At 39.8% G+C, this 27,436-nt stretch overlaps 1 protein-coding gene across 2 annotated transcripts in view; it reads right to left on the reverse strand.

The window, feature by feature from the left end:
- LOC121685931 (interleukin-1 receptor accessory protein-like 1-B) overlaps positions 1 to 26,615 on the reverse strand; it is a 65,511-nt gene extending 38,896 nt beyond the window's left edge. The window contains exons 1-2 of one of the 2 annotated variants that reach the window (XM_042066806.1): positions 25,911 to 26,615; positions 25,655 to 25,781 (exon numbers count right to left, since the gene is read on the reverse strand). In XM_042066806.1, the coding sequence (XP_041922740.1) occupies positions 25,655 to 25,735 (81 nt within the window). In that variant the 5' untranslated portion in view covers positions 25,736 to 25,781; positions 25,911 to 26,615. The remainder of the gene's footprint in view (positions 1 to 25,654; positions 25,782 to 25,910) is intronic. The other variant, XM_042066807.1, reaches the window with a different exon arrangement.
- Positions 26,616 to 27,436: the final 821 nt, after the last annotated feature.

Genomic DNA, 27,436 nt, shown 5'->3' on the forward strand with positions numbered 1-27,436 from the left:
AGCCAGATTTGGATTGGGATTTCGAAGGAAATTTGTCTTCTTATGGCATGAAGAGCCCTGCGTGCCTTGTCTCTTAATTCATTCACTGCCATGTTGAATGATCCTTTATTATTTATTCTAAGGCCTAGGTAGGTGTAATCTGGTGCATGTTCGACTTCATTAGGTCCTAATCTAAATATGGGTAGACTTCCCCGGTATCCGGATCTTTTTTGGAAGATTAATATTTTTGTTTTATTTGTGTTAACAGCCAGGGCCCAGGTCTGGCAGAACTTGTGAAGATGGTCTAGTTGAGTCTGGAGTCCCTTTTCTGTCGGTGAAAGAATGACAAGATCATCTGCAAAGAGCAGGAATTTGACTTCACTGTCATGTAGAGTGAGTCCAGGAGCTGATGATTTTTCAAGTATGCTTGCTAGCTCATTGATGTATATATTAAATAAAGTTGGACTTAATGAGCAGCCCTGTCTCACTCCACGTTCTTGGGGGATGAGTTGGGTTCTTTTGGATCCTATTTTGATGCCACACTTAGCTCCTGAGTACATAGATTTTACAATGTCATATGTTTTTCCACCCACACCGCTTTCAATTAATTTGTAAAATAATCCATGATGCCAAATGGAGTCGAATGCTTTTTTGAAGTCGACAAAGCATGAGAATATTTTGTTCTGGTTTTGAGTGTGTTTTTCAATTAGGGTGTGCAGGGTGTATATGTGGTCACAAGTGCGATAATTAGGTAGGAATCCAATCTGGCTTCTACTCAGGACACTGTGTTCCATAAGGAAGTTTTGGAGCCGTAAATTAATAATACTACAGAATACCTTTCCTAGGTTGCTGTTAACACATATGCCCCGGTAGTTGCTGGGGTCAAATTTATCTCCGTTCTTGAAGATGGGTGTAACTAGTCCGTAGTTCCAGATATCTGGGAAGTAGCCCACACTCAGGACAAGATTGAGTAGTTTGAGCATGACCATTCTGAACTTACTGTCAAGGGATTTTAGCATCTCATTTAAAATACAATCAAGTCCATATGCTTTTTAAGGCTTCAGTTTGTTAATTTGGGTTAGAAGCTCCTGCTCTGTGATGAGGGAGTCGAGTGGATTTTGGTAGTCTTCACTGAGGACTCTAAGCTCTGTAATTTAATGATTATATTTTCTTGGTCCCTGCTTTGGTCTGATTCCACTTTCTTAAAAAGGGTTTGGAAATGGTTCGTCCAAATTTCTCCATCTTGAATCACCAATTCTTGATGGTTTGATTTTTTAAAGCGATTCCAGTTGTCCCAAAAACTGTTTGTGTTTATGGACTCCTCAATTAGTGTCAGTTGCTTATGGGTGTATTGGGCTTTCTTAGTTCTTAGTACGCATTTGTATTTTCTTAATGTCTCACAATAGAGTAATCGGATAGATGTGTTATTAGGATCTTTGTGTTTTTGGTTGGATAATTTGCGAAGCTCTTTTCTTGCAGATTGACAGTCAGCATCAAACCAAGTGTCATCTTTTTTAAGCCTTGGTTTTGCCCTTGATCTTTTTAGTTTTGCCTTTTCCGCTGTTTTCTTAAATATTAGGTTAACTGTTGCCACAGCTTGGTTAACACCCTCTTTACTGGGGGCGCATGTAGTGTCTAAGAATATATCTAGGAGGTTTTGGATTTCAGGATTTTCTGTGGCTTTCTTGAATTCCTCTGTGCTGTTTTCAGCCCATCTGTATGATTTCTTTATGTGAAACAGCTTACTGGGCTGTGATTGGAGGGTGTTGTTTTCTGTCATTTTGATATATATTGTGATTTGGCTGTGATCTGATAGGGGGGTTAGTGGTTTGACAGTGAATGCTCTAATTGATAAAGGATCTATATTAGTTATTACGTAGTCTACTGTACTATTTCCAAGAGGTGAGCAGAAAGTGTGTCTCCCAAGGGTGTCTCCTCTTATTCTACCATTAACGATATACAGACTCAGATTGCGACAGAGCTGCAGTTCTTTCCCATGTCTGTTTGGATCACAGTTATTTCTCTGGGAGTACATACAATGATCAGTTTTATCAAGGGAATGACAAATGTAGTTATTGCCATCTGTGTTTACAAAGTCATTTTGTGTACCTGTTCGGGCATTTAGGTCCCCACAGACAAGAACATTACCCTGAGCCTGGAAATGGCTTATTTCTGTTTCAAATGAGGTGAATGTGTCTTCAGAATAGTATGGGGATTCATGAGGGGGGATATATATTGCACAAAGGAAGATATCTTTTTGTGAGATGATTAGTTCTTTCTTGATTTTTAGCCAAACATGGTATTTGCCAGTTTTTATTACACTGAGGTATCTATCCAGTTTTGATTTGTACCACAATACTAGACCTCCCGAATTTCTTCCCTGTTTTAGAGTACTGAGTTTTTGTGAGGCTACTATTATTTCTTTGTAATCTGGGGGACAGTGAGTGATGTCATCCTTATGCCAGGTTTCCAGTAATATCAGTATGTCAATGCCTGCAATGTTGTCTTGAAATTCTCTAGTATTGCATTTCAGACCTAAAGCTGATGAGCTCAGGCCCTGGATATTCCAAGTACTAATGGATAAAGAAGCCATAGTGAATATCAACAGTTATATGTTCACAGCCTTTCAGAGGCTCTCTGAATGTGGTTTTCTCTTATGTGGTTGTCTCTGTATGTCTATATATGTCTCTGTATGTGGTTTTGTCCTGTCTACACTTTCAAAAAGAGAAAAGTATTGATAGTATAACATCTGCAACATAGAATCATATTATCATAGTAACAATAGTAACAAGTATGCTATTTTGAAGTATTTTAGACTGAAGTATTTTGTGAATGAGTAACAGTAAAACGATTCAACATTCAACATGAAATACAAATTTTTATTTTTTATTTTATTTTTTTTCTTCCCATTTTTTGCGTGTGGTTAGGTACCTTTTACCACGATCTACTGCTCATTAGGCGTTCACAAATGAGGCTGAGCATCTGTTGAATGTCTCTCAGATCAGTGCTGGCCGGGCCTCCTGTTCCGCTGAGCACCTCGGCATAGGTGGGTGTCTCTGGCTGCCGTCGCTGGGGTGGTGGAGCTGAATTATATGGTGGTGCCGGTGTAGGTCCAGTTATGGTGAGCGGCGTAGTTGTTCGTGCAGGCCTCTCCTGGGGTCTCCTCTGTCTGCCCAGTTGCGATGGATAGTGTGTGTGGCGTTGAGGAGTATTTGGGTATCCCCTGTGTGTTTGCGGGGTGGTTTTCCGTGTGAAGGCTGCATCTTTCAGTGTCTTAGCAAACATAGGGACAGCGTGTTTATGTAGGTGGACGTGGTCATAAAGGTGGTTGATGTTCATAGTCGGATTATGGGCGAGATGGACATTTGCCCGTAGTGCACAGTCCCTGGAGACGCTGGCATTTATCTTTTGGATGGTGAGGGGGTGGGTGTCTTTCCTGGGTAGCAAAGTAGATATCACAATTTTGGCTTGTGAGAATGTGTGTGAGGCCTTCTCTATTACTGCTCTGAGTGAATCAGCCACTCCTTCTTGCTGACTCCTCAGGTCATTCGTTCCTGTGTGTATCAGGATATGGCTTGGTGACCCTAGGTTTCTCTCATTTAGGAGCTCTAGTGCTCTTTGGGTTGTGGGACACCAAAGTTTAGCTGTCTTGTGACTCGGGAAGAGCTTTTTCTCATCAACAAATTTGCCGTTTGAGTCTATGAGAAGAACAATGTCAGCTCGCTCTGGATGTCCTGTGTTCTGTCTCTCTCATCTCTCTCTCTCGTGGGTCATTTCCTCATTCTCAGTCTGGGCAGGTCAGGACATGTAGAATGCAACCCACACACGACACACACACACTACCAAACACAATGTTGGCAGACAGGAGTACTGGTAGCATACCACACGTCTGCTGCGTCCTGCCATGGGGGTCTTCCTTCCATTCTGAGTGTGTGTGTGTGTGCGAGTGTGTGTGTGTGTGGAACTCGTGATTACATGTAGAAACAGTGTGATGTATTATTGTATGTGAGTTGTGGATAAGTATGAATTACACTGTCTTACCAGGAATCTCATTTGTGAAAAGAAACCAAACTGAGTTCATTCACAACTAAGTGACTGATCACTGATCTTATCACACCGTGCTCATCACATCGTGGTTATTAGAGCTGTAACGATATGCGATTCGAAACCGAAATCACGACACTCATATCCACGAAACTGTGTCGCGGTGTGAAAAGGCAGAACCGCGACACACCCTTTCTAGTGTTTCATGCAGTGCTTTGCAGCTTATGCGGCCGCATAAGCAACACACATCTCCCGCTTTACTTACTGGTAGCCAGCGTTGTCCAAAAATAAATAAATACATCATAATTTCATACCTCTTGTTGCTTTCATTGTAGACTATGTGTTCAACTTTACCAAACAGTATAGAAAGTAAAGCCCCTCTCCTTGCCCCACTCTCTCTCGCTCTCCCTCTCCCTCTCTTGCTCAATGGACACGCGCGCCTCGGCCAACACAATCCAAATAAAACAGTCACAATCGTGAAAGCAAGGACGCATAGAAGACAACTAGCTAAATTACTATTAAATCCGCTTAGCATCATTAGCATGCTGCACATATTTGTTTAAAACTATTGCATTCAAGTTGACTGATCATCTCAATACCAATGTTTCCCAAAAGGGCCTGTCCCAAGGAGAACAAGTATTACCTTGAAACTTAAACACACCTGGGGAAAAGGAACAGTCCAATCAGAAGACTATGATAAGCTAGCCAACTATGCTACTTTGTTTACAATATTTCCAGGCTTCAACCAGACAGCTGAATTAAAGAGGTAGAGTTGTAATAGAAATAGTAGGCCTAGGCTTTAGGCTAATCTGCATAAAGTGTGCTGTCAGAAAATATCAAACATTTATTATTCTCTCTTTTTATATCAGGATATAAAATAATACAGATCTGTTATATCATATATTATATTGTAATCTAGACCCCCCCCCTCCCCTTCCAAAAAAAAGAATCGTGAGGTTGGTGTATCGTTACAGCCCTAGTGGTTATCACACCATTTATCACGCCGTGGTTATCTCCCGGGCTGCTTCTCAAAAGCCTCACAGACCAACTGAAGGCAGATAACTAGCACATGTGAACCGCTGCGGCTGTTGCTTACTGCGACTCAGAGCCACAGATGGAACTACTTGTGTACTAGTAGTGTAGACTATCAAACAGCAACAGATGCGGCCCATGGTGTACTAGTGTAGAATATCAAACAGCACCAGATGAGGCCCATGGTGTATCAAACAGTACCAGATGAGGCCCATGGTGTACTAGTGTAGAATATCAAACAGCAACAGAATGCAGCCCATGGTGTGCTAGTGTAGACTATCAAACAGCAACAGATGAGGCCCATGGTGTATCAAACAGCAACAGATGAGGCCCATGGTGTACTAGTGTAGACTATCAAACAGCACCAGATGAGGCCCATGGTGTATCAGCAACAGATGAGGCCCATGGTGTATCAAACAGCACCAGATGAGGCCCATGGTGTATCCAACAGCACCAGATGCAGCCCATGGTGTACTAGTGTAGAATATCAAACAGCACCTGATGAGGCCCATGGTGTATCAAACAGCACCAGATGAGGCCCATGGTGTATCAAACAGCACCAGATGCAGCCCATGGTGTACTAGTGTAGAATATCAAACAGCACCACACACACACACATATCATACACATCAGAGGAGCACGTATTAGGAGTGCCTACACACACACACACACACATGCACGCACGCACGCACGCACACACACTCACTCACACATTTCATACATGTCAGAGGAGCACGTATCAGGAGTGCCTACACACACACACGCACGCACGCACACACACACACACATATCATACACGTCAGAGGAGCACGTATCATCAGGAGTGCCCACACACACACACACACACATCACGTCAGAGGAGCACGTATCAGGAGTGCCCACACACACACACACAACTCCCTGTTATCACAGAATTAAAAACAAACTGATGAAATTAGGGATGTAACGGTATGAAATTTTAACCTCACGGTTATAGTGACTAAAATTATCACGATTTTCGGTATTACAGTAGAGAGATATAACATCCACCTTCTGTCAAGATGATGGATGGGGGGCCCCCTAATTAAGGTCAGAGGTCAAATTATAAATTCGCTGATTCAGGGGGGCGTTACCTTCCAGATCATTCTTGATCACGTGAGGTAGGCGTATCTTATGACGTCATGATGGGGAGGTCTTATTTTCTGCAGGCGTGTCTTATGACATCATACAAAGGGGCGGGACCGTTCTTGTTTTTCTGGAACTTTCAGCAACATCGGCGTAACTTTGCTTTGTGCCTTGAAACCGTAAAAAGTGTAGAGTTTTTTTTAAAAATGTATAAAAGAAGTAATTTTTTTAGTTTTTAAAATGTATAAGAAGTTTTTAAAATGTATTATTGAAAAATAAAAAGAAATTAAAATAAAAGTCTGTAAAGCACAACCAGAGAGTGTGTGAGAGGGACAACCGTGTTGAACAGTTAACTTTTGTTGCCGGGGGCCTGTGCGGCGTGCGTGGCTTGCGAGGGCTCTGAACTCGGGGGGAGCTTGGGATTCCTTAGGATTCCTTAGGATTACCCGGACCTAGTAGCGGGCAGAGGCAGGCAGGCAGGCAGGCAGACAGACAGAGTCCCTGGGATGGGACTCTGCGCGCGCGAGAGAGAGAGAGAGAGAGCCTGAAGTCTGGAGCTCTTAGTCGCACGTCTTCTCCCTCCGACGGTTTGGCTGAAAGTGACTGAAAAAGCGGGAAGGATTAGGGGCGTGATCAAACAAATGGGGAGGAATCAAAAATGCCTGTGGGCCGGGCTAGAGGCTGACTGTACAGGCACAGCAGGGGGTAGAGGTTGACCTTGCACATGCACATGTATGTTGCAAACGTAGGGGCATTCCTTAACCATCGAGTCACGCTACGTCATCAAGCACGAGGTTCGCAAACACAGAGAGGATAAAAGGAGCAGGTGCAATCGAGCCCCGGTAACCTTTTTAAAATTCTCCTTCTCTGCAGCATCAGCGCGCATAAGAGGTGAAACCTAGGCTAGCCATTGTGTGAAAATGGCTGAGCAGATGCAAACAGGCACTGGGTAACCTTTTTAAAATTCAGCTTTAAGCCTTATGACCTGCGATTGAAAGTTCAAGCACAATAGAGGGTGGTGTAGGATTACATACATGTAGCCTATGTTGCAAACGCAGACATTCCTTAAGCATTAAGACACGCTGCGCCATCAAGGACGAGGGTCGTAAAAACAGAGAGGATAAAAGGAGCAGATGCAAACGGGCACTGGGTAACCTTTTTAAAATTCAGCTTTAAGCCTTATGGCCTGCGATTGAAAAGTTCAAGCACAATAGGGGTAGTGTAGGATTACATACATGTAGCCTATGTTGCAAACCTAGGTATTCTTTAAGCATTAAGACACGCAGAGGCTCGTAAAAACACAAAGAGGATAAAAGAGCTAGAGAGAAAGAGCTAGAGAGAAAGAGCAAACATGGCTGAGAGAATGAGCGGCAGTGCTAGCGGCAGTGTCTGCGCCAGTGAGGAAGAGGCGCTCACTATTGATATGGATGCTGTTGCGGGGCCGTCTAGCGGAGCAGGCACTCCTCAAAACAGGATTTCTAAACCTGACGAAGACCTGGCGAACGCTCCGGCAAGGAAAAAACCGAAGCCCATTTTTACCTCCAGATATCAAGATCCTCCTCCCAACGAGTTAGGAGGAAAAGAGAGATGGTGTAATATCATTTTAGGCTACGACTTTCATTTTCAATTGGGCCAACTGAGTCTGTAGACCTATAGTCTACTATGACTGAACAACAGATCGAGGGAGCTCCTCCAAAGGACCCCATCATTTTGAGATCTTATGACTTTAAAACGTGTCAAGGAATCATCGGTAACTGTTTGAAAGGTAAAACGGAGGGAGAAGAGAGTATCTCTGCGGTGTGGTGCTCTGTACCTACAAATGATGAGAACGTTGTCTATCAGGTGTTTTTGTTGCCTGAAGAATGAAGCTCCGCCGTCTTTCTTTACACTCTCTCGTCAAGTGGGTGACGATGAGGAAAAGGCTACAGTGTAAATTGTGATTAGTTCGCTTTACTTAAAAAACTGTGAAAACCTGTTGCCTTAGAAAAAGTAAGTAAATTAACTTGTTAAAGTTTGTTGTACTGTATATTGTATAATATTCTGAGTTGTAAATTCATACGAAAGTTGTTGTTACTCACACACTCACAAACAAACACACACACACACATCCATATGAACATGTATACAGACACACACACAACAAAATGTAGTCATTCAAACTAACTTGAGCTTCAAACTAACTTGCTTGCTTAGGCTACTTAAAGATTATTAAGTAATTATTCCAGTTGTTAATACACCTTATATAGCACATTAACTTCCACAATTTTGCATTGACATAGAATGTAATGCTAAACTGTTTTCATTCATATAATGACAAGATTTACCACAAACATTACAGAGTGTGCACCCTGCATGTATGAAACTCAGGCTTTTAATACACATTTTTAGTTTGTGCAGAAGGTGATGTTGGAGTTAGCCTTAAGGGGTTGCATGAGAAATGTATGTTAGATTGTGTAAAATACCCTATAGGGTTTATAGGCATATTAAGGCCTGCATCTGCATAATCTATCTTTAATAATCAATTTTTCTGATTTTTCATAAAGCCAGATTGTATTTGAGTATATACTGTAGACATATCAGCCTCACTACTTTAACTAAAGCAAACATTTTATATTCAACAGTTAATATTGAGATTGGATGTCAGTTGTCAATAAAAGACTGCGTCGTTACATTCCTTGTGTCACTGATTCCTTGTGTCCTTGTCTTCTGCCTCACACATTCTTTATACATAGCGCCGAACCCTCATTATAGCCCCAAAATGAACACGGAATTCCACTAAACGTAGCATTCTACCTTGTTTTGAAGGGACTGGTTGTTTTTTGAATGGTCTGGCACTTGCCTAAAGCTAGCCTCTAGTGTGAATTTGGTGAGGTTTCACGTGTACTCTTCAGTTTAGAGATTGAGGCGTCTGATGCTCTGTGTTTCCGTGTGATAGTGAGGCCTTGCTGTTCCGGACAGTATTATTTGGCGACCTTCAACATTTTATCCATTCCTACTTGTGATAATAAACTGTATAAAATAATAAACTCTCTCGTTCAATCCTTAATAATAAGCCTAATAAGGCTCATTTCCATAATGTTACACTTTCTTCATGGAATGGTGGGCATTTCATTCATTCATCATTGCTGTAAGCATTCTTGCGTGCGTTCATTTCTGAACAGAATTCACAATCAAATTGACAGATTCACATTGTCAGATTCAGATGTTTTTTTTTGTAAAATGTTTATGTGCACCGAGTAATACTTACTTGACTTACTTACTTAGTATAACTTACATAAATAAGTTCCTTTACTTGTCTTTTCCAGGCAATCGGTTTCCAAATTGTTTAAAGTGTAGTTGTATAGTTAACACATCAGATTTTACAGTGTACATTACTGTGTGTACATGATTCAAGTGTAATCGGATCATTTGGTGTGTTTGTGATTTGACAACAAAATAGAGTTTCATTTTAAAACAAGTGTTTCATTTTGTAAAAGATCCGAGGGATTCTGTTATTTGGCTGTGGCGGCTGTGTGTTAATTGTGTTTTTCGGAAAAAAAAATTTGAATTTGAAATTTCAAAATTCTGCTTAAGCAATGGAAGGAAAAAAAAACTGTAACAACAGTTCTGCTCACACCGTTCTCTAAAAATTTGCTCCACGATCTTACGAAGCCCCCTTTAGTCAAATAAATCTCCTCAGGTTGTAATTTTAGGCTATTCTCTTTTGACAACTCAACTGTTTCCACAACTTTGTGTTCTGGAGATTTTAATCATTTTACATCTCTGAATGACAATATATCTTGTTTTATACTTTGAGAATCCCCACATTTTTTTGTTTAGATCAGAAAACCGCATCGGAAATCAGTTTCCGTCCTTTCATAGAGCATTGTTCAATTTCCAATAACCTCATAGTGTTGGAAAATCTGAGGGGTCTGTTTATCCGGACAAATAGCAGACTGGGGAAACGTAAGACATGATCAATCCACGATCAATCCACGATTTGAGCGTTACGTTTTTTATTTGACATAGTGATGTCCAAACCTCCTGCACATATCTGTACATACAGTACTGTGCATATCCGTCTATATGGTTTTCTTATAATCATTTCTTATAATATATTCTGTAAATAAGCTGCATACATCTATAGTATTCTTACTACTATTATAAAGTTACTGCTACTTCATTGCACATATCTGTAGCCTACATGTTGTTCATACATTGTTCATATGCTATATAGGCCTACTGCTAATACGCTGCACATATTTACCTTCTGGGTTTACCTTCTGTAAACCAGCTATTCTTTTCAATTTCTTGTCCTGTCCGTCTATAATTTATATATCACATTGCACTTTCCTGCTTTTTTTACACTTCTGGTTAGACGCAAACTGCATTTCGCTAACTTTGTACTTGTACTCTGCATAATGCCAATAAAGTTGAATCTAATCTAAGACCCAGCAATTCAAGTTGAATCTACTTGACAAATCACTGGCAAATTTGCAGTGCATGTATTCGAGTCCTACCGCACTCTTTGTGTTGCACCCTGTGCATGTAAAATGTGCTATATAAATAAATACTTACTTACTTACTTAACGGAGCGCACAAACTTTCTTTTCAAAATGGCGGACATAGCATTTTTCTCATTTTTATAGCGATGCAAGGGGTGATTGATGAAATTTTTGGGGGTGTGTTAGTTTTTAACAGTGTTTCATTGGTTGATAACAGTTCAGGGGGGAGTGTTGTAACATAAAGACATAAAAAGCATCGGGTAGGTGTGTACCGAGTAACTAACTTTCAAGACAGTCAAACCAATAACTTGTCAAGAGTTTCTGGACCTGTATTTACAAGGATGGCCGAATCGCATACACCAAGAGTATCCGTTTCCAAGAAAAGAGTTACGCTCACGTCGGTTAGCAACAGGCTAATGGATCCTGAAATAACTTTTGCAGCAAAAAGAGGAAAGCCGGAAACATTCGTAAACTTTTTTCATAAACCGAGCAATGCTCTGGAATACCAATGGATGTTGAGTGATGGTCGCATAGGAGGCTATGTTTTTGACAAAGAAGAATGCAGTGTGAAGCTATATGTTTTGGCTTCACCGTATTTGGTGTTTTCAGAGGGGATGCTACACATCTCATTTTGTGCTGCCGATTGGATAATGTTTAGGGATATTTGGAGTGATCTTGAACTACCTGTTTCGGATAGCACCTTCACAGCATCATGGAATAGTTCGGTCTATACCAAATGTTACCATATTTATGCTAATTGTCTTGAAATAGAACCACAGGGGTTCATTCACCTGTGTAGTGATGACTACAGAATAGCAACATATGCTGAAGCAATATTTACTGCAGAAAATGATGTAGAGAAATTCGTACAAGGTCCTAAAGTGAGGTATCTATGGAAAGACATGCTTGTTTTAAGTAATGTTTTCAAAAAGGTTGATAGATTGTTCAAATGTAGTGTTGGCTTGGATAGATACCAAAGGATCAAGAGGCGTCTTTTCCCGATGCGTTGCCTTGATCTAGCCAACAATTGTGAATCGTCAGCTTTGGAATCAACGCCCCTCGTTTACGAAGCTTAAACAGTGAGCATGCAAAGGGTCACTTCAGTCTCAGCGATAACTTGAAACTTGAAATGGCTGAAGAGTATGTTTGACTTAACGAAATGACAGACATACAAGAAGAAGAAAATGCTGAAACACCAATGATTGTCTCGTCAACAAATACCTGTGAATCCTCTGAAGCTACCGGATTTGGTTGTCACTACCTTACAACATCCTAAAGGCGTGTGTGTGCAGCATTCTACAGCATATCATCGCTGAGAAGTTATGTGAGAATTGTTTCGGCGGTGAAGTCCGGATGCCTACTACTAGCAGAAGCACATAGGGGATCTAAAAAACAGAGACTTTTTAAGCCAGAATTGTTACAAGTCATCACGAGTGTTTTCCAGACGTAAGGAATTCATGCAAACCCTCAAAATTCCTGGGGTGCTGTAGAGGCCCTTGTGTATGAAACATTACAATCAAGGAAAACATTGCTGAAGCTCTGGATTAAAGCTCTGGACTGTTGGTGTGAAAAATACTTTTTTCAAAAGATCATTGTGTTAGAAACAGGCAATCAAAAGATTCTGACTTTTCAAGATTCTGTTATAGCCTACCATAGAATTTGCAGTGCTTAATGCCCTTAAAAACAAATAATGCTTGCTAGGTCATTGTCTGAAGACTGCTCTAACCTATCGTATGTAGAGTAGGGGCCTCCATTAACAAACCATATCACGTAACAGTATGTGAAATTTGAAAAAACATATCATAGACAACATATAATAGCTGTATGTACATATACTGTAGATGTTTGTATCATTCATTTGTATGAAAATGTGTTTTTTGTATTTATAGATAGCTTTTAAACTAGTTTGATACTTTACCATTGTAAATGTGTTTGTGTGGGTGACAATAAATGTTATCAAAATCAATATTTGGTGAAAAGGTTATCATGACGGACCCTCTAAATGCGGTTTACTATACACCATCCAGTGAGGGGTCTTTCAACGATAAAACAAGATTAAAAGAAGCTGTATTTAAAGATACAGGTGTACGTTTGTCTGACAAAGATGTCACCGACTGGTTATCTGTCGAGGATTCTTATACACTTCACAAAAATATGCATGTTAATTGCAAGATAATTGTTTTGAAACAGTTTCAAGCAGACTTGGTGGATATGCCTATATACTCAAAGTAGAATGATAACTTTAAATATACGTTCACACACATAGACATTTTTAGCAAATATACCTGGGTATGTATGAAAATAATAATTGTATAAAGAGTTGAATCCATTTTAAAGGAGGAGGGCCTCAGAAATTGCATGCAAACGGACCGTGGGGCAGAATTCTTCAACAAACATATTTTTTGTATTAAAAGAGACTATTACTTTAATAACTCAACAGCACTGAAGAAACATATTGTAAGCTTATTCATTTAAAACAAATAAAAACTCCCTCTGACGGTGGTGACTTTAGAACTGACTGTGGGCACTAATCTGATGGCGGTGACAGTGGCCTCATTACAACATACAATTCCAAAACTTATACCACTCAAGTCAATAGCTTCTTGCTTAACAACTTTGTTATTTTTTGGACCAATGGTTAAATAATCCTGAGCACTGAGATAAACATTTTTCAAGGAATATAAGGTACAATTAAGCAATATCATTATTAAAAGTACCCATCATCAAATATTAAATAATCATAGTAAAAAATAAAGTCATTACCAGTAGGAATTATGCATCACTGACATCATCTTAAACCGTCATCTAGTGCCCCTACTCATGCTAATTCATAATAATACATTGTATTGTTCTGAAAACTGGATTGTAAACTGTATTTATGACGTGAAGAACAGATAACAAATAACAATTGTGAGCACTGTGGCAAACATTCAATAAGAAACATATTGGTTCAATTAGCAATAGGCTATCATTAAATGGTGTTCAAATGCTATTGTTGAAATGCTAATTGACTATTGTGATAGATGTTAAGGAAAGGATGTTTTGTGTGTTTTATCTATCTTTTCCCATGAAAATGTTAAGTTTTTTGTGGAAGCCAGCTTTCACAAACATTAGCTATCATTTTCCTAACTAGCAGTGTTAGCTCATAGATATGAGCATAGACTAACATGGTAAGCCAAACATATGCGCTAATTCAAAAAGGATGGTAACGTTATAACATTAGTGTTGGTGAAAGAAGCCTGGTATGTGGATGCATGCAGTAAGCATGATCAGGGCTGTACGTTAACTTTTTTGCAAGTAACACCGGTGCTACAGAGGTTGAAAGTTTTGTAGCACCAGCCATAAATTCTGTTTCATCGGAATAAAATCAATTCAAAATCATGGTTGGGATCTAGGGCTACTGCAACTGGATTGATAAAAGGTCATGTAGTTGTAAAAATCTCACCCGGCTACATTGTGTTTGAGAAGAGCAAAATCTATCAGTATGGTATGATATGCCATGCTATTTTGTTGTTGAATTTATAAAAAACAAAAAAATAATCCCTGTCAGTTCCATGCAGTTCAACTTTTCAACGGGTATCAGAAAGAGAGGTCATGCTACTCCGTCTTCAGTGTCCCGCTGGCGAGACGGTTATCCCCCCTCCCCCACCTCCCCCAACATTCTAAACCAATTGTATGCACCGTATTGCTATGTAGCATGGTAATGGTATACACCATTTGAAAGCTTGGACTCTTGGGAATCCAAACATGACAACTTTTCATGTACAATCTGTATAGTGCTTTACATTGTCAGATTAATCTTACTATGTCTCACTTAAATTTCATCAAAAATGCCCTCCTCCCCCCTCTATCACCTTTGGTGCTTCCCTATCTTCTAACTGCAGTGTATATCCTTAGCAATAAGTAGATTCAGCATATTGGGTCTTGACATATTCACAGGAATCCATAGAAATGGAATCTTCATGCTGTTTTATCCAATATTCGATGTGCAGATGTATAGTCCATCTTATACACACCCATTGAAGCAACAAAGAAAATGGAACAAAATGAGACTTTTGTGTAATTGTTCCATATTTTGCGTAGTCATTCTATATCAGAAACCCTGACATACAATTCAAATAGTCTACAAGAAACTTCAGAGTGTTATCTTTCATTTGATACCAAGATTATGCTTCTACACAAAAGGGGTTCATATGCATGTAAGCATTTGATTGTCAGTATGCATTTTGGATAACCAATAGTCCTATGGGAAGTTTCCATAGGGCATTTTACGAAACGCATGAGCATATCTTGGCAAATAATGGTACCCGCATTTTCATTCTATATTGATCTACTGTTGCACACAGCTCCACAATACCTGGTGCTAGGGCTCAGTTGTGTTTCTAAGTCGTATCAAGTGACCTAGAGGGTTGAAATGTGGTCAGTTCAGAGATGCTTGTAATCCGACAGAAAAAAAATCTATATTCTAGCCTTTGTAACTCTGTGTCAGTACAGTTATTCTGATTGTTTCCAAAGAAACTACAGTGTCTCTGTCTAACTACAGTGTCCAAAGAGGTCAAGCATTGGATAGGCCCAACTAGGTGGCCTCTGAAGCAGGCGCTGTGCAATTTCAGACAAAAATTTGAAATTGGTATTGAGAATGAAGCGGTTCATTTTTCTTATACGCATTGTAAGTCAGTTCATATATTTTTGAGTAAGTAGAAGATGTGCTGAAGATTTTGTTCCACTAAGATTAAATTCACGTTTAGTTCATATTTCTAAGTTTTTAGATTAGAGTATGTTCAACTTTATTGTCATTGCACGGGTGAAATATTATTTTTCATCTAACCAGCGGTGCAAATGAGAACTGACATGTCAAACATTTGCCAATATTTTTGAGATGGTAAAAAGCTGATTTACACTAGTTATTGCTTTCATGTGGCTGTTGAAATTTATATCACTGTCAGTTAATACACCCAGATTTCTAACAGTATACTTTGCTTTCAACCCTTTTGTGTCAAGGAGTGTGGCAACCCAAAGTCTTTCCTCCATTTTACCAAATATTATTACTTCCGTCTTGTCTTTGTTCAGCTGAAGACATTTTTGAGACATCCATTTGTTCATTTGCTCAATACACTGACAGAGATTCTAGGGAACCATAGTCATTTGGCGACAGAGCTGTACCGTTTTTTTCAAGTGTTTTGTAGTCTAAGCTGAACTCTGTTCTCTATCAAGTTAAGTTTCCCTCTATTTGTAGCTGGAAATTCCTGATGTTGAAGTAATAATTGAGCAGATATGTTGACTGATTTTGTCAATTTTACCTTTGAAAAAGATGACTAGTTGAGAGAAGTTCAGGCATTTATTTTGAGGGGGGATTTGTTAACTTCTTGACAGTTGAAAATAGAAAACAGTGTTATTTTAACTTCTACTGATGATGTTAGAAAAGAAAGTCTATCTTCCTTTGCATACGTCAGAGTTATACTGTATGTGCGGAGCATCTCTTTATGGATCTCAATGCGGATCTGAAGTTTGTATTTACGCCATTTTCTTTCGGTCTTCCTACACTCTCTTTTTAGGAGTTTAACCGCTGGATTTTGCTTCCATGGTGCTTTGTTTGTCCTTAACTTTCCTGAATTGTAATGGAGCAATGTCATCCATAATGGTTGCCATTTTTGTGTTAAAGTCATCGAATTAGTCTTCTACCGTCTGAAAGCAAACTTGACGTCTGTGAAAGTGCTTGCTCAAAGAGAGCCATTTATGATTCTCCTTTTTTTGTCATCATAGAAATGTTATTGGGAACATAGACATTATAAAAGAACACAGAAATGATCGGGTAAGGTCAGGTCTTTAACAGTTGTAGAGACATTGAGACCCTTTGTGATAACAAAGTCGAGGGTATGGCTAAGAGAGTGTGTTGGCCCCCATGTACATTAATTCCTTGGCATAATTGTTTTCAGGATTATCCACATGTAAGTTTAGATCCTCTGATATAATCTGATAAGACTGACTGATAAGACAGTCAAACTCTATGCAAATGACTGACAGCATATCACCTAGCTCTTCAAGAAAGACTTTAGCTGAATGTTTTGAAGACATGTAAATTGTCAATAATAAAATCTGAGGAGAAGACTTGCAGTAATGTGTGCACACACAGGTATTCAAATGATGTAAAGTCACCGATGATGACTACCCAGTTGGAAGGATTGGAGTGTGTTTTCTGATTTATTTATTTATTGGTGATGGTATGAACATATTGTATGTTTTTACAGGCTTGCTCATGTTTCCCAAGGCTTGTGCATTGTTTTCTGAGATACTACTCTAAAATGTTGCTAAATGACTCATTACATCATACTTAAAGAAACACATTGTTCACCTAAATTCTATGGTCTATGGCTATGAATCCAAACATGAAAATAAGATAATAGATAATAGCTTCTGCAAAGTTACTGCAATGACTTTGAAAAGTAATTTTGTAAAATCAAGCACAAGATGCAATAGTGCTGGGAGCTTTTCTCTGTAACATTCTCTATGCATTTGTGATGGTGACGGTAAGCAGAGAGTGTATTTTCATCACTCATTGACATGAACTTGAAAGCATGCAAGGTTTTTTGTGTGAAATGTCACTAAGTCAAATATTGCTGTAATATAGATAAAATAAAAGTGTTATTAGTGTTGACCACCTATCATGCATTTTTTTTTCTTGCATATACACAATGTGGCTACTCAGGCAAAATATTGTAAATCAAAGTGTTTTATTATTTACACTTACATAAAGAGCATGTTTTGCATAAGTATATTGATATGAATGCAAGATACTTTGATGTTTTGATATGAATGTGTTTTTAATATGAAGATGATTTAATGTTATCATTTATTGTACCTGCATTCATGCGTAGTATTGTGTATAATGTCACTGAAAGTGATTTTTCTCCCATATAATGATATAAATTTACTTATAGGAAAATATAAAATGAGGAGGTTGCACCAGTACATTGCTGAACAGCCAATACCTTGGTCTATAATGATGTACCTTCAGATTTTATAATTTTACAAACTTTTTATTTTCAAAATTAAAACCTGTTTTATACAAATTCCCAAGAATCAGTGAACTGTATTAGGGACCCTCACAGTCTGACCTCTGCATGATGGACCACAGAGATGAGTGTGGGGGGCACTCTAGGATGGCAAAAGTTATTTCAGGATCCATTAGCCTGTTGCTAACCGACGTGAGCGTAACTCTTTTCTTGGAAACGGATACTCTTGGTGTATGCGATTCGGCCATCCTTGTAAATACAGGTCCAGAAACTCTTGACAAGTTATTGGTTTGACTGTCTTGAAAGTTAGTTACTCGGTACACACCTACCCGATGCTTTTTATGTCTTTATGTTACAACACTCCCCCCTGAACTGTTATCAACCAATGAAACACTGTTAAAAACTAACATGCCTATGTAAGACACACCCCCAAAAATTTCATCAATCACCCCTTGCGTCGCTATAAAAATGAGAAAAATGCTATGTCCGCCATTTTGAAAAGAAAGTTTGTGCGCTCCGTTAAGTAAGTAAGTAAGTAGCCTATTTATATAGCACATTTTACATGCACAGGGTGCAACACAAAGAGTGCGGTAGGACTCGAATACATGCACTGCAAATTTGCCAGTGATTTGTCAAGTAGATTCAACTTGAATAGCTGGGTCTTAGATTAGATTCAACTTTATTGGCATTATGCAGAGTACAAGTACAAAGTTAGCGAAATGCAGTTTGCGTCTAACCAGAAGTGTAAAAAAAGCAGGAAAGTGCAATGTGATATATAAATTATAGACGGACAGGACAAGAAATTGAAAAGAATAGCTGGTTTACAGAAGGTAAACCCAGAAGGTAAATATGTGCAGCGTATTAGCAGTAGGCCTATATAGCATATGAACAATGTATGAACAACATGTAGGCTACAGATATGTGCAATGAAGTAGCAGTAACTTTATAATAGTAGTAAGAATACTATAGATGTTTGCAGCTTATTTACAGAATATATTATAAGAAATGATTATAAGAAAACCATATAGACGGATATGCACAGTACTGTATGTACAGATATGTGCAGGAGGTTTGGACATCACTATGTCAAATAAAAAACGTAACGCTCAAATCGTGGATTGATCATGTCTTACGTTTCCCCAGTCTGCTATTTGTCCGGATAAACAGACCCCTCAGATTTTCCATCACTATGAGGTTATTGGAAATTGAACAATGCTCTATTAAAGGACGGAAACTGATTTCCGATGCGGTTTTCTGATCTAAACAAAAAAATGTGGGGATTCTCAAAGTATAAAACAAGATATATTGTCATTCAGAGATGTAAAATGATTAAAATCTCCAGAAAACAAAGTTGTGGAAACAGTTGAGTTGTCAAAAGAGAATAGCCTAAAATTACAACCTGAGGAGATTTATTTGACTAAAGGGGGCTTCGTAAGATCGTGGAGCAAATTTTTAGAGAACGGTGTGAGCAGAACTGTTGTTACAGTTGTTTTTTCCTTCCATTGCTTAAGCAGAATTTTGAAATTTCAAATTCAATTTTTTTCGAAAAACACAATTAACACACAGCCGCCACAGCCAAATAACAGAATCCCTCGGATCTTTTACAAAATGAAACACTTGTTTTAAAATGAAACTCTATTTTGTTGTCAAATCACAAACACACCAAATGATCCGATTACACTTGAATCATGTACACACAGTAATGTACACTGTAAAATCTGATGTGTTAACTATACAACTACACTTTAAACAATTTGGAAACCGATTGCCTGGAAAAGACAAGTAAAGGAACTTATTTATGTAAGTTATACTAAGTAAGTAAGTCAAGTAAGTATTACTCGGTGCACATAAACATTTTACAAAAAAAAACATCTGAATCTGACAATGTGAATCTGTCAATTTGATTGTGAATTCTGTTCAGAAATGAACGCACGCAAGAATGCTTACAGCAATGATGAATGAATGAAATGCCCACCATTCCATGAAGAAAGTGTAACATTATGGAAATGAGCCTTATTAGGCTTATTATTAAGGATTGAACGAGAGAGTTTATTATTTTATACAGTTTATTATCACAAGTAGGAATGGATAAAATGTTGAAGGTCGCCAAATAATACTGTCCGGAACAGCAAGGCCTCACTATCACACGGAAACACAGAGCATCAGACGCCTCAATCTCTAAACTGAAGAGTACACGTGAAACCTCACCAAATTCACACTAGAGGCTAGCTTTAGGCAAGTGCCAGACCATTCAAAAAACAACCAGTCCCTTCAAAACAAGGTAGAATGCTACGTTTAGTGGAATTCCGTGTTCATTTTGGGGCTATAATGAGGGTTCGGCGCTATGTATAAAGAATGTGTGAGGCAGAAGACAAGGACACAAGGAATCAGTGACACAAGGAATGTAACGACGCAGTCTTTTATTGACAACTGACATCCAATCTCAATATTAACTGTTGAATATAAAATGTTTGCTTTAGTTAAAGTAGTGAGGCTGATATGTCTACAGTATATACTCAAATACAATCTGGCTTTATGAAAAATCAGAAAAATTGATTATTAAAGATAGATTATGCAGATGCAGGCCTTAATATGCCTATAAACCCTATAGGGTATTTTACACAATCTAACATACATTTCTCATGCAACCCCTTAAGGCTAACTCCAACATCACCTTCTGCACAAACTAAAAATGTGTATTAAAAGCCTGAGTTTCATACATGCAGGGTGCACACTCTGTAATGTTTGTGGTAAATCTTGTCATTATATGAATGAAAACAGTTTAGCATTACATTCTATGTCAATGCAAAATTGTGGAAGTTAATGTGCTATATAAGGTGTATTAACAACTGGAATAATTACTTAATAATCTTTAAGTAGCCTAAGCAAGCAAGTTAGTTTGAAGCTCAAGTTAGTTTGAATGACTACATTTTGTTGTGTGTGTGTGTCTGTATACATGTTCATATGGATGTGTGTGTGTGTGTTTGTTTGTGAGTGTGTGAGTAACAACAACTTTCGTATGAATTTACAACTCAGAATATTATACAATATACAGTACAACAAACTTTAACAAGTTAATGTACTTACTTTTTCTAAGGCAACAGGTTTTCACAGTTTTTTAAGTAAAGCGAACTAATCACAATTTACACTGTAGCCTTTTCCTCATCGTCACCCACTTGACGAGAGAGTGTAAAGAAAGACGGCGGAGCTTCATTCTTCAGGCAACAAAAACACCTGATAGACAACGTTCTCATCATTTGTAGGTACAGAGCACCACACCGCAGAGATACTCTCTTCTCCCTCCGTTTTACCTTTCAAACAGTTACCGATGATTCCTTGACACGTTTTAAAGTCATAAGATCTCAAAATGATGGGGTCCTTTGGAGGAGCTCCCTCGATCTGTTGTTCAGTCATAGTAGACTATAGGTCTACAGACTCAGTTGGCCCAATTGAAAATGAAAGTCGTAGCCTAAAATGATATTACACCATCTCTCTTTTCCTCCTAACTCGTTGGGAGGAGGATCTTGATATCTGGAGGTAAAAATGGGCTTCGGTTTTTTCCTTGCCGGAGCGTTCGCCAGGTCTTCGTCAGGTTTAGAAATCCTGTTTTGAGGAGTGCCTGCTCCGCTAGACGGCCCCGCAACAGCATCCATATCAATAGTGAGCGCCTCTTCCTCACTGCCGCTCTTTCTCTCTAGCTCTTTTATCCTCTTTGTGTTTACGAGCCTCTGCGTGTCTTAATGCTTAAAGAATACCTAGGTTTGCAACATAGGCTACATGTATGTAATCCTACACTACCCCTATTGTGCTTGAACTTTTCAATCGCAGGGCATAAGGCTTAAAGCTGAATTTTAAAAAGGTTACCCAGTGCCCGTTTGCATCTGCTCCTTTTATCCTCTCTGTTTTTACGACCCTCGTCCTTGATGGCGCAGCGTGTCTTAATGCTTAAGGAATGTCTGCGTTTGCAACATAGGCTACATGTATGTAATCCTACACCACCCTCTATTGTGCTTGAACTTTCAATCGCAGGTCATAAGGCTTAAAGCTGAATTTTAAAAAGGTTACCCAGTGCTTGTTTGCATCTGCTCAGCCATTTTCACACAATGGCTAGCCTAGGTTTCACCTCTTATGCGCGCTGATGCTGCAGAGAAGGAGAATTTTAAAAAGGTTACCGGGGCTCGATTGCACCTGCTCCTTTTATCCTCTCTGTGTTTGCGAACCTCGTGCTTGATGACGTAGCGTGACTCGATGGTTAAGGAATGCCCCTACGTTTGCAACATACATGTGCATGTGCAAGGTCAACCTCTACCCCCTGCTGCGCCTGTACAGTCAGCCTCTAGCCCGGCCCACAGGCATTTTTGATTCCTCCCCATTTGTTTGATCACGCCCCTAATCCTTCCCGCTTTTTCAGTCACTTTCAGCCAAACCGTCGGAGGGAGAAGACGTGCGACTAAGAGCTCCAGACTTCAGGCTCTCTCTCTCTCTCTCTCGCGCGCGCAGAGTCCCATCCCAGGGACTCTGTCTGTCTGCCTGCCTGCCTGCCTGCCTCTGCCCGCTACTAGGTCCTGGGTAATCCTAAGGAATCCTAAGGAATCCCAAGCTCCCCCCGAGTTCAGAGCCCTCGCAAGCCACGCACGCCGCACAGGCCCCCGGCAACAAAAGTTAACTGTTCAACACGGTTGTCCCTCTCACACACTCTCTGGTTGTGCTTTACAGACTTTTATTTTAATTTCTTTTTATTTTTCAATAATACATTTTAAAAACTTCTTATACATTTTAAAAACTAAAAAAAAATTACTTCTTTTATACATTTTTACAAAAAACTCTACACTTTTTACGGTTTCAAGGCACAAAGCAAAGTTACGCCGATGTTGCTGAAAGTTCCAGAAAAACAAGAACGGTCCCGCCCCTTTGTATGATGTCATAAGACACGCCTGCAGAAAATAAGACCTCCCCATCATGACGTCATAAGATACGCCTACCTCACGTGATCAAGAATGATCTGGAAGGTAACGCCCCCCTGAATCAGCGAATTTATAATTTGACCTCTGACCTTAATTAGGGGGCCCCCCATCCATCATCTTGACAGAAGGTGGATGTTATATCTCTCTTACAGTATCACGGTATTTCTAAAAGTGTGTTCAATACATGTATGATCAGAAAGCACTAAAAGTGTGTTCAATACATGTATGTTCAGAAAGCACTAAAAGTGTGTTCAATATGTTCAGAAAGCACTGATAGGCCTACACAAGCTGAAATAGTTTCAAAAAGTGTCCTGTTCACTTTTTTCTTCATGTTTAATTGGCTATGTGCTTATAGCTTAACTTACCCTACCATAACTTGGAGTTTGCTATTTCTGTTATTTGGGTCCAATGAATGAGACCAAAGTAAGCGTTTGAAATTAAACTTTAGGCAGTACTGTATTGCTTTACTGTATTCTCCTAATAACGTGAGTGGCAGGGGCGGAGCTTGAGGGGGGTGCGGCACGCCCCCGGCGGGCCCGGTGCGAGGGCGCCCCTCCCCCACCTCCGGGTAAGGTGGGACGGGCCTCTCCCACGGCACAAGGCCAGAGGAGCTAAGATCATGCAAACGGTTTCTTTTCAATCATTTTCATCAGAGTGGGACGTATTAGGCTTATAGGTTGCCCCAGTCAGGACGAGTTATGACTCACGGTTGCTGAAAAGTTTTGAAATTTACTTTGAAGATTTAGTAGGTGTAAAATATTGAATAAAATGTTCTGCTGTATGACTGGCTTTATTTTAACTCTCATATTGAACTTTACGACGTGCAAATTTACAAAATTGGATCAACGATATTGTCTCCTACAGGCGTCAATGAGAGAACACTTACACTTACATGATTTTGGTTTAGATTTTTTTTATTTTGAGTAAGTCTTTGTGACACGTCATGATACATTTGATAATGTTTGATCGTTGTTTTGGTATGAAGCATCTTTTACGTAGCCTAATGAATGCGCTCTAGAAAGTGAAAGTAGCCTAACCTAGGCCTATATGCGCTCTGTGTCTGAGCTGTCTGTGCACGTCCGCAATTGATTACGTTCCTCAAATGGAGAACACATCAATCGCATGGTATTTTTTGCCCTAAAATGCATGAAACATGCAAGTTCAAAATCCCGCCGGTAGCCACGTTACATCTCCGTTTCATATTTGCCTAGGCTACTAGCCTCCAATAAATTGAACAAACTCAACTGACAACAGGTATATCTACTGATTCGGTCATTGAGACTACAGAATACAGACTACAGAATACAGTACAACAAACTTTCTGTCTTTCTGAAGTTTATTTTTGTATTCCGTGGTACAGTAGCCTAATTGCATAATGTCTTGACAATAGTTTTTCTAACCGGCTTGCTGTTTAAACTGACTGCGCCGGTCTGAACTTTCCTGCCAGGTTTATGACGTAAACCGCATCTCGGCTCTGGCATTGCCTAAACTCATCGTGTGGGAAATCCGATTATCTGTCAATATTGGGCTTTGAAAGTAAGGGATATTTGCTCAGTAATAGTAGGCTACATTTTGTAACATTTATAGAGAAACCGAGGGGAAGTTAAATTAGAAATTAGAATCGTGGGAAATTGAAAACACATAGGCTACAAAAAAAGATTCGGGGCTTTTGAAAAGAGATTCAGGGCTTGAGCCCCCGAAACCACCCCCTCGCTCCGCCAATGCAACCACCCAGCAGTAACTTCTGCATTCAGTGAGATTTGCTCCACCCTAATTTTATTTTTGACTCTTCCCGTCACCGTTGCAACCTCTAAACGCTCGTTCTCCAAGTTAAAGATCATTAAAAACCACCATAGAGAATGAGAGAGCAAAGATAATGGACATACACAGAGCATCGTGGACGAGTTCGCGGAGCGCAAGGCTCGTCGTACATGTATGCCCTTCAAATAGTGCTGCGTATTATTGTTGTTTTATTATTAGGGGTCATGTAGCCTAATGTTTTTGTTGTTGTTCTCTTGGTTACACTTCATGTACGTTCGATGGACTTCAAAATTACATAGTTGCCCTCCGTGGCGCTGACGCTTGTAAGACCCGCTGTTGCGGGCATGTGTAGCCTATGTTGTAAAATTATGTTATGATGAGTTTAATAAAGGGCCCGGTCATGTGCCCCGCCCCCGGCCCGGCTCTGACTTGTTCCGCCACTGGTGAGTGGAATGGATTTAATGTGGATGTGAACATAGAAAGACGCAGAGTGGCTACATGATACAGTGCACGTTTTGCGGTGAAAATGTTACACCTTTTAAAATCAGGTGTAGCCTTATCCGAATCGCAGTTAAAACCATCAATTAGACAACAGAATCAGTAGGGTACCAGTTTTGTTTCATTGTACCAGGCCTACTGTATGTTAAAAGCAGGCTCAGATGAAGCTGGGAAGGATTAAACACACGGTTTCCACACTGCGGTAATCAACCGTGATAATTATGATATTTGAAAAGAAAACGGTAATTGTTATCGTCAACATTTTTATCGCGGTTTACCATTACAACGGTAATTGTTACATCCCTAGATGAAATGCACTCCCTGTTATCACAGAGTTAAAAACTAACTGATGAAATGCACTCCCTGTTATCACGGAGTTAAAAACTAACTGATGAAATGCACTCCCTGTTATCACGGAGTTAAAAACGAACTGATGAAATGCACTCCCTGTTATCACGGAGTTAAAAACTAACTTATGAAATGGACTCCCTGTTATCACGGAGTTGCAAATTCTACCTTGTGCCTTCTATGTTTTCTTTTTAATTATTATGTACTTTACTTTTTAAACTATGTTTGTGTTTTTGTTTACTATTACCCTACTCTTTGTTTTGTTTTTAAGCACACTGAAGGTTGAGAAGGTTGAAATAAACGCTGTAGATTAGCCGATACATTCGTGGGACAAGCCAAGCAGAGGTGCTGTTTAGAACGCAAACGCTAATCGGGAGTTTCTGCGCTCAATGAAACCAACTGATATTACCGTTACATGTGTACTTACCGGTGATCCAGGGTGGGAGGTCGCCCAGTAGCCTCCCGCGTCGGAGCCGCTGGTCCTATCAGCTCGAGGGCTTCTGCGCATTTCGCCGTTAGCTCATCTGGTGTTGCGTTCTCCCAGGTACAGTTATCTGAAAGAAATTGGTCACGGTGTGACTACCGTAGTAGCAGCCTATGGGTTAGGTGAACACAATCCAATATAAAACCGAGGTTAGGAAAAGGGTTCCGTTTCACTGTGTAGGCTTCTCGCAACAGACTACCTTTGGATGACTGAGCGCGCGCGCCCGCTCCACGTAAATGGCAAAGATGCGATCTGAAGGCTGATCTGGTCGATCCTGAAGTCAGCAATGAAAATGTCAGGAGTTGCCCTGATTGATCGTCACCACGCGAGCGGGTTTTCCTCTGAAACAACACGGACCTTGTCGAGATGCGAAAGTGGAATTACTTCAAGTGAAAGCAGTTAGGTTTTCTTGTGTTTTTACCCAACACAGAGAACGCAATATCCTGCGAGCGAAACACAAGTGAACTGTGTACACACACTACTCACAGGGAAATCCACCTCTTGCCAAGACCTGTTTCTGGTGAACTAGCAGGAAATCCCTGTCCTGAATTCCCTGAACGACACACTTCCTCCGTCCGCTATTTACCGCCACAGCAGTCGTGCAGCAGAGCCGGTGCGCGTGGCAGCCTAGTCCAAACAAAAACGTGCAAATACGCACACGAAAGACACAAACTCAGCAAGACACGCAACATCACTTAGGCTACGCGGAAAAAAGTCGCCCACATAATGGCGTGTCGACCCTTTTCACAACTCGGAAATAAAAACAGAACTGCCTAGAGAAATATCTTCCAAACTGTAGACCAGCAGGTTAAACAGAAACAAGACAGGCCCGATCCTTAGACTTAACCATCGAGGGAATTTCCATGACATGATGACTCCTGTTGGCTAGTGCTTACTGTAGCCTACTGCCCACACATATCTGTCAAAGGTACATAAAGGAGACAAACCGCAATACAGAAATTGAAACCTTTACCCTTGAGATATGGTCTGAGCGAATTAGCCTAGAAAAGGGTCAAAGGTGGAAGTAAATACAGCAAAAGCATATTTGGTATCATTTGAATCGTAATTTTCTGTAGATTAAGAATTCTGTGGTGCCTACAGCGCAGATTTGTACCGAAAAAATATATAGGGCTTTGAATGGAGCATGGCACAATGATTTTTGGGCCAAAAACGTATGTTAGTACATCTTGATATTAGCTGTTATCTCCTAAGCCAATGGAAAGATATTCATCAAACTTGGTCTACTTACCCACTATAAGTTGTCAAAGAGCTGGCAAAGGTCAAAGGTCAAGGTTACAAGGGGTCACACAAATAACTCACATGCAGTATTTGGTCATATCATTCATTAACTCTAGTACATTTATTGTCTATACAAGTTAGATGAACTTACGGACTCAGGGCCATGGGTTCAAAGGTTAAGGTCAGTTTCATCCCCTGGCATACAAGGTTATAGACGGTGGAGACATGCTAATCACCATGCCATGTTCAATTCAATTACTTTTTTTTAAAAGTTTTATTTTTTTTTATGTTGCACAACATAGACTTGGTTGTTTTTGACCTGGGGAGTCCCTATCTACAGCACAATGAGTTTAATACCCCTCTGTATATAAGAATCAAGAATCTGATTGCAATTACTGTAGGCAAATGTGCTTAGCAGTTACATAACAATGAAATACTTCCACTAGCATAGTCATGACCTGACCAATATCTCTTTCAATATTGCCC

Source organism: Alosa sapidissima, chromosome 2 (assembly GCF_018492685.1).
Source record: "Alosa sapidissima isolate fAloSap1 chromosome 2, fAloSap1.pri, whole genome shotgun sequence".
Lineage (NCBI taxonomy): Eukaryota > Metazoa > Chordata > Actinopteri > Clupeiformes > Clupeidae > Alosa > Alosa sapidissima.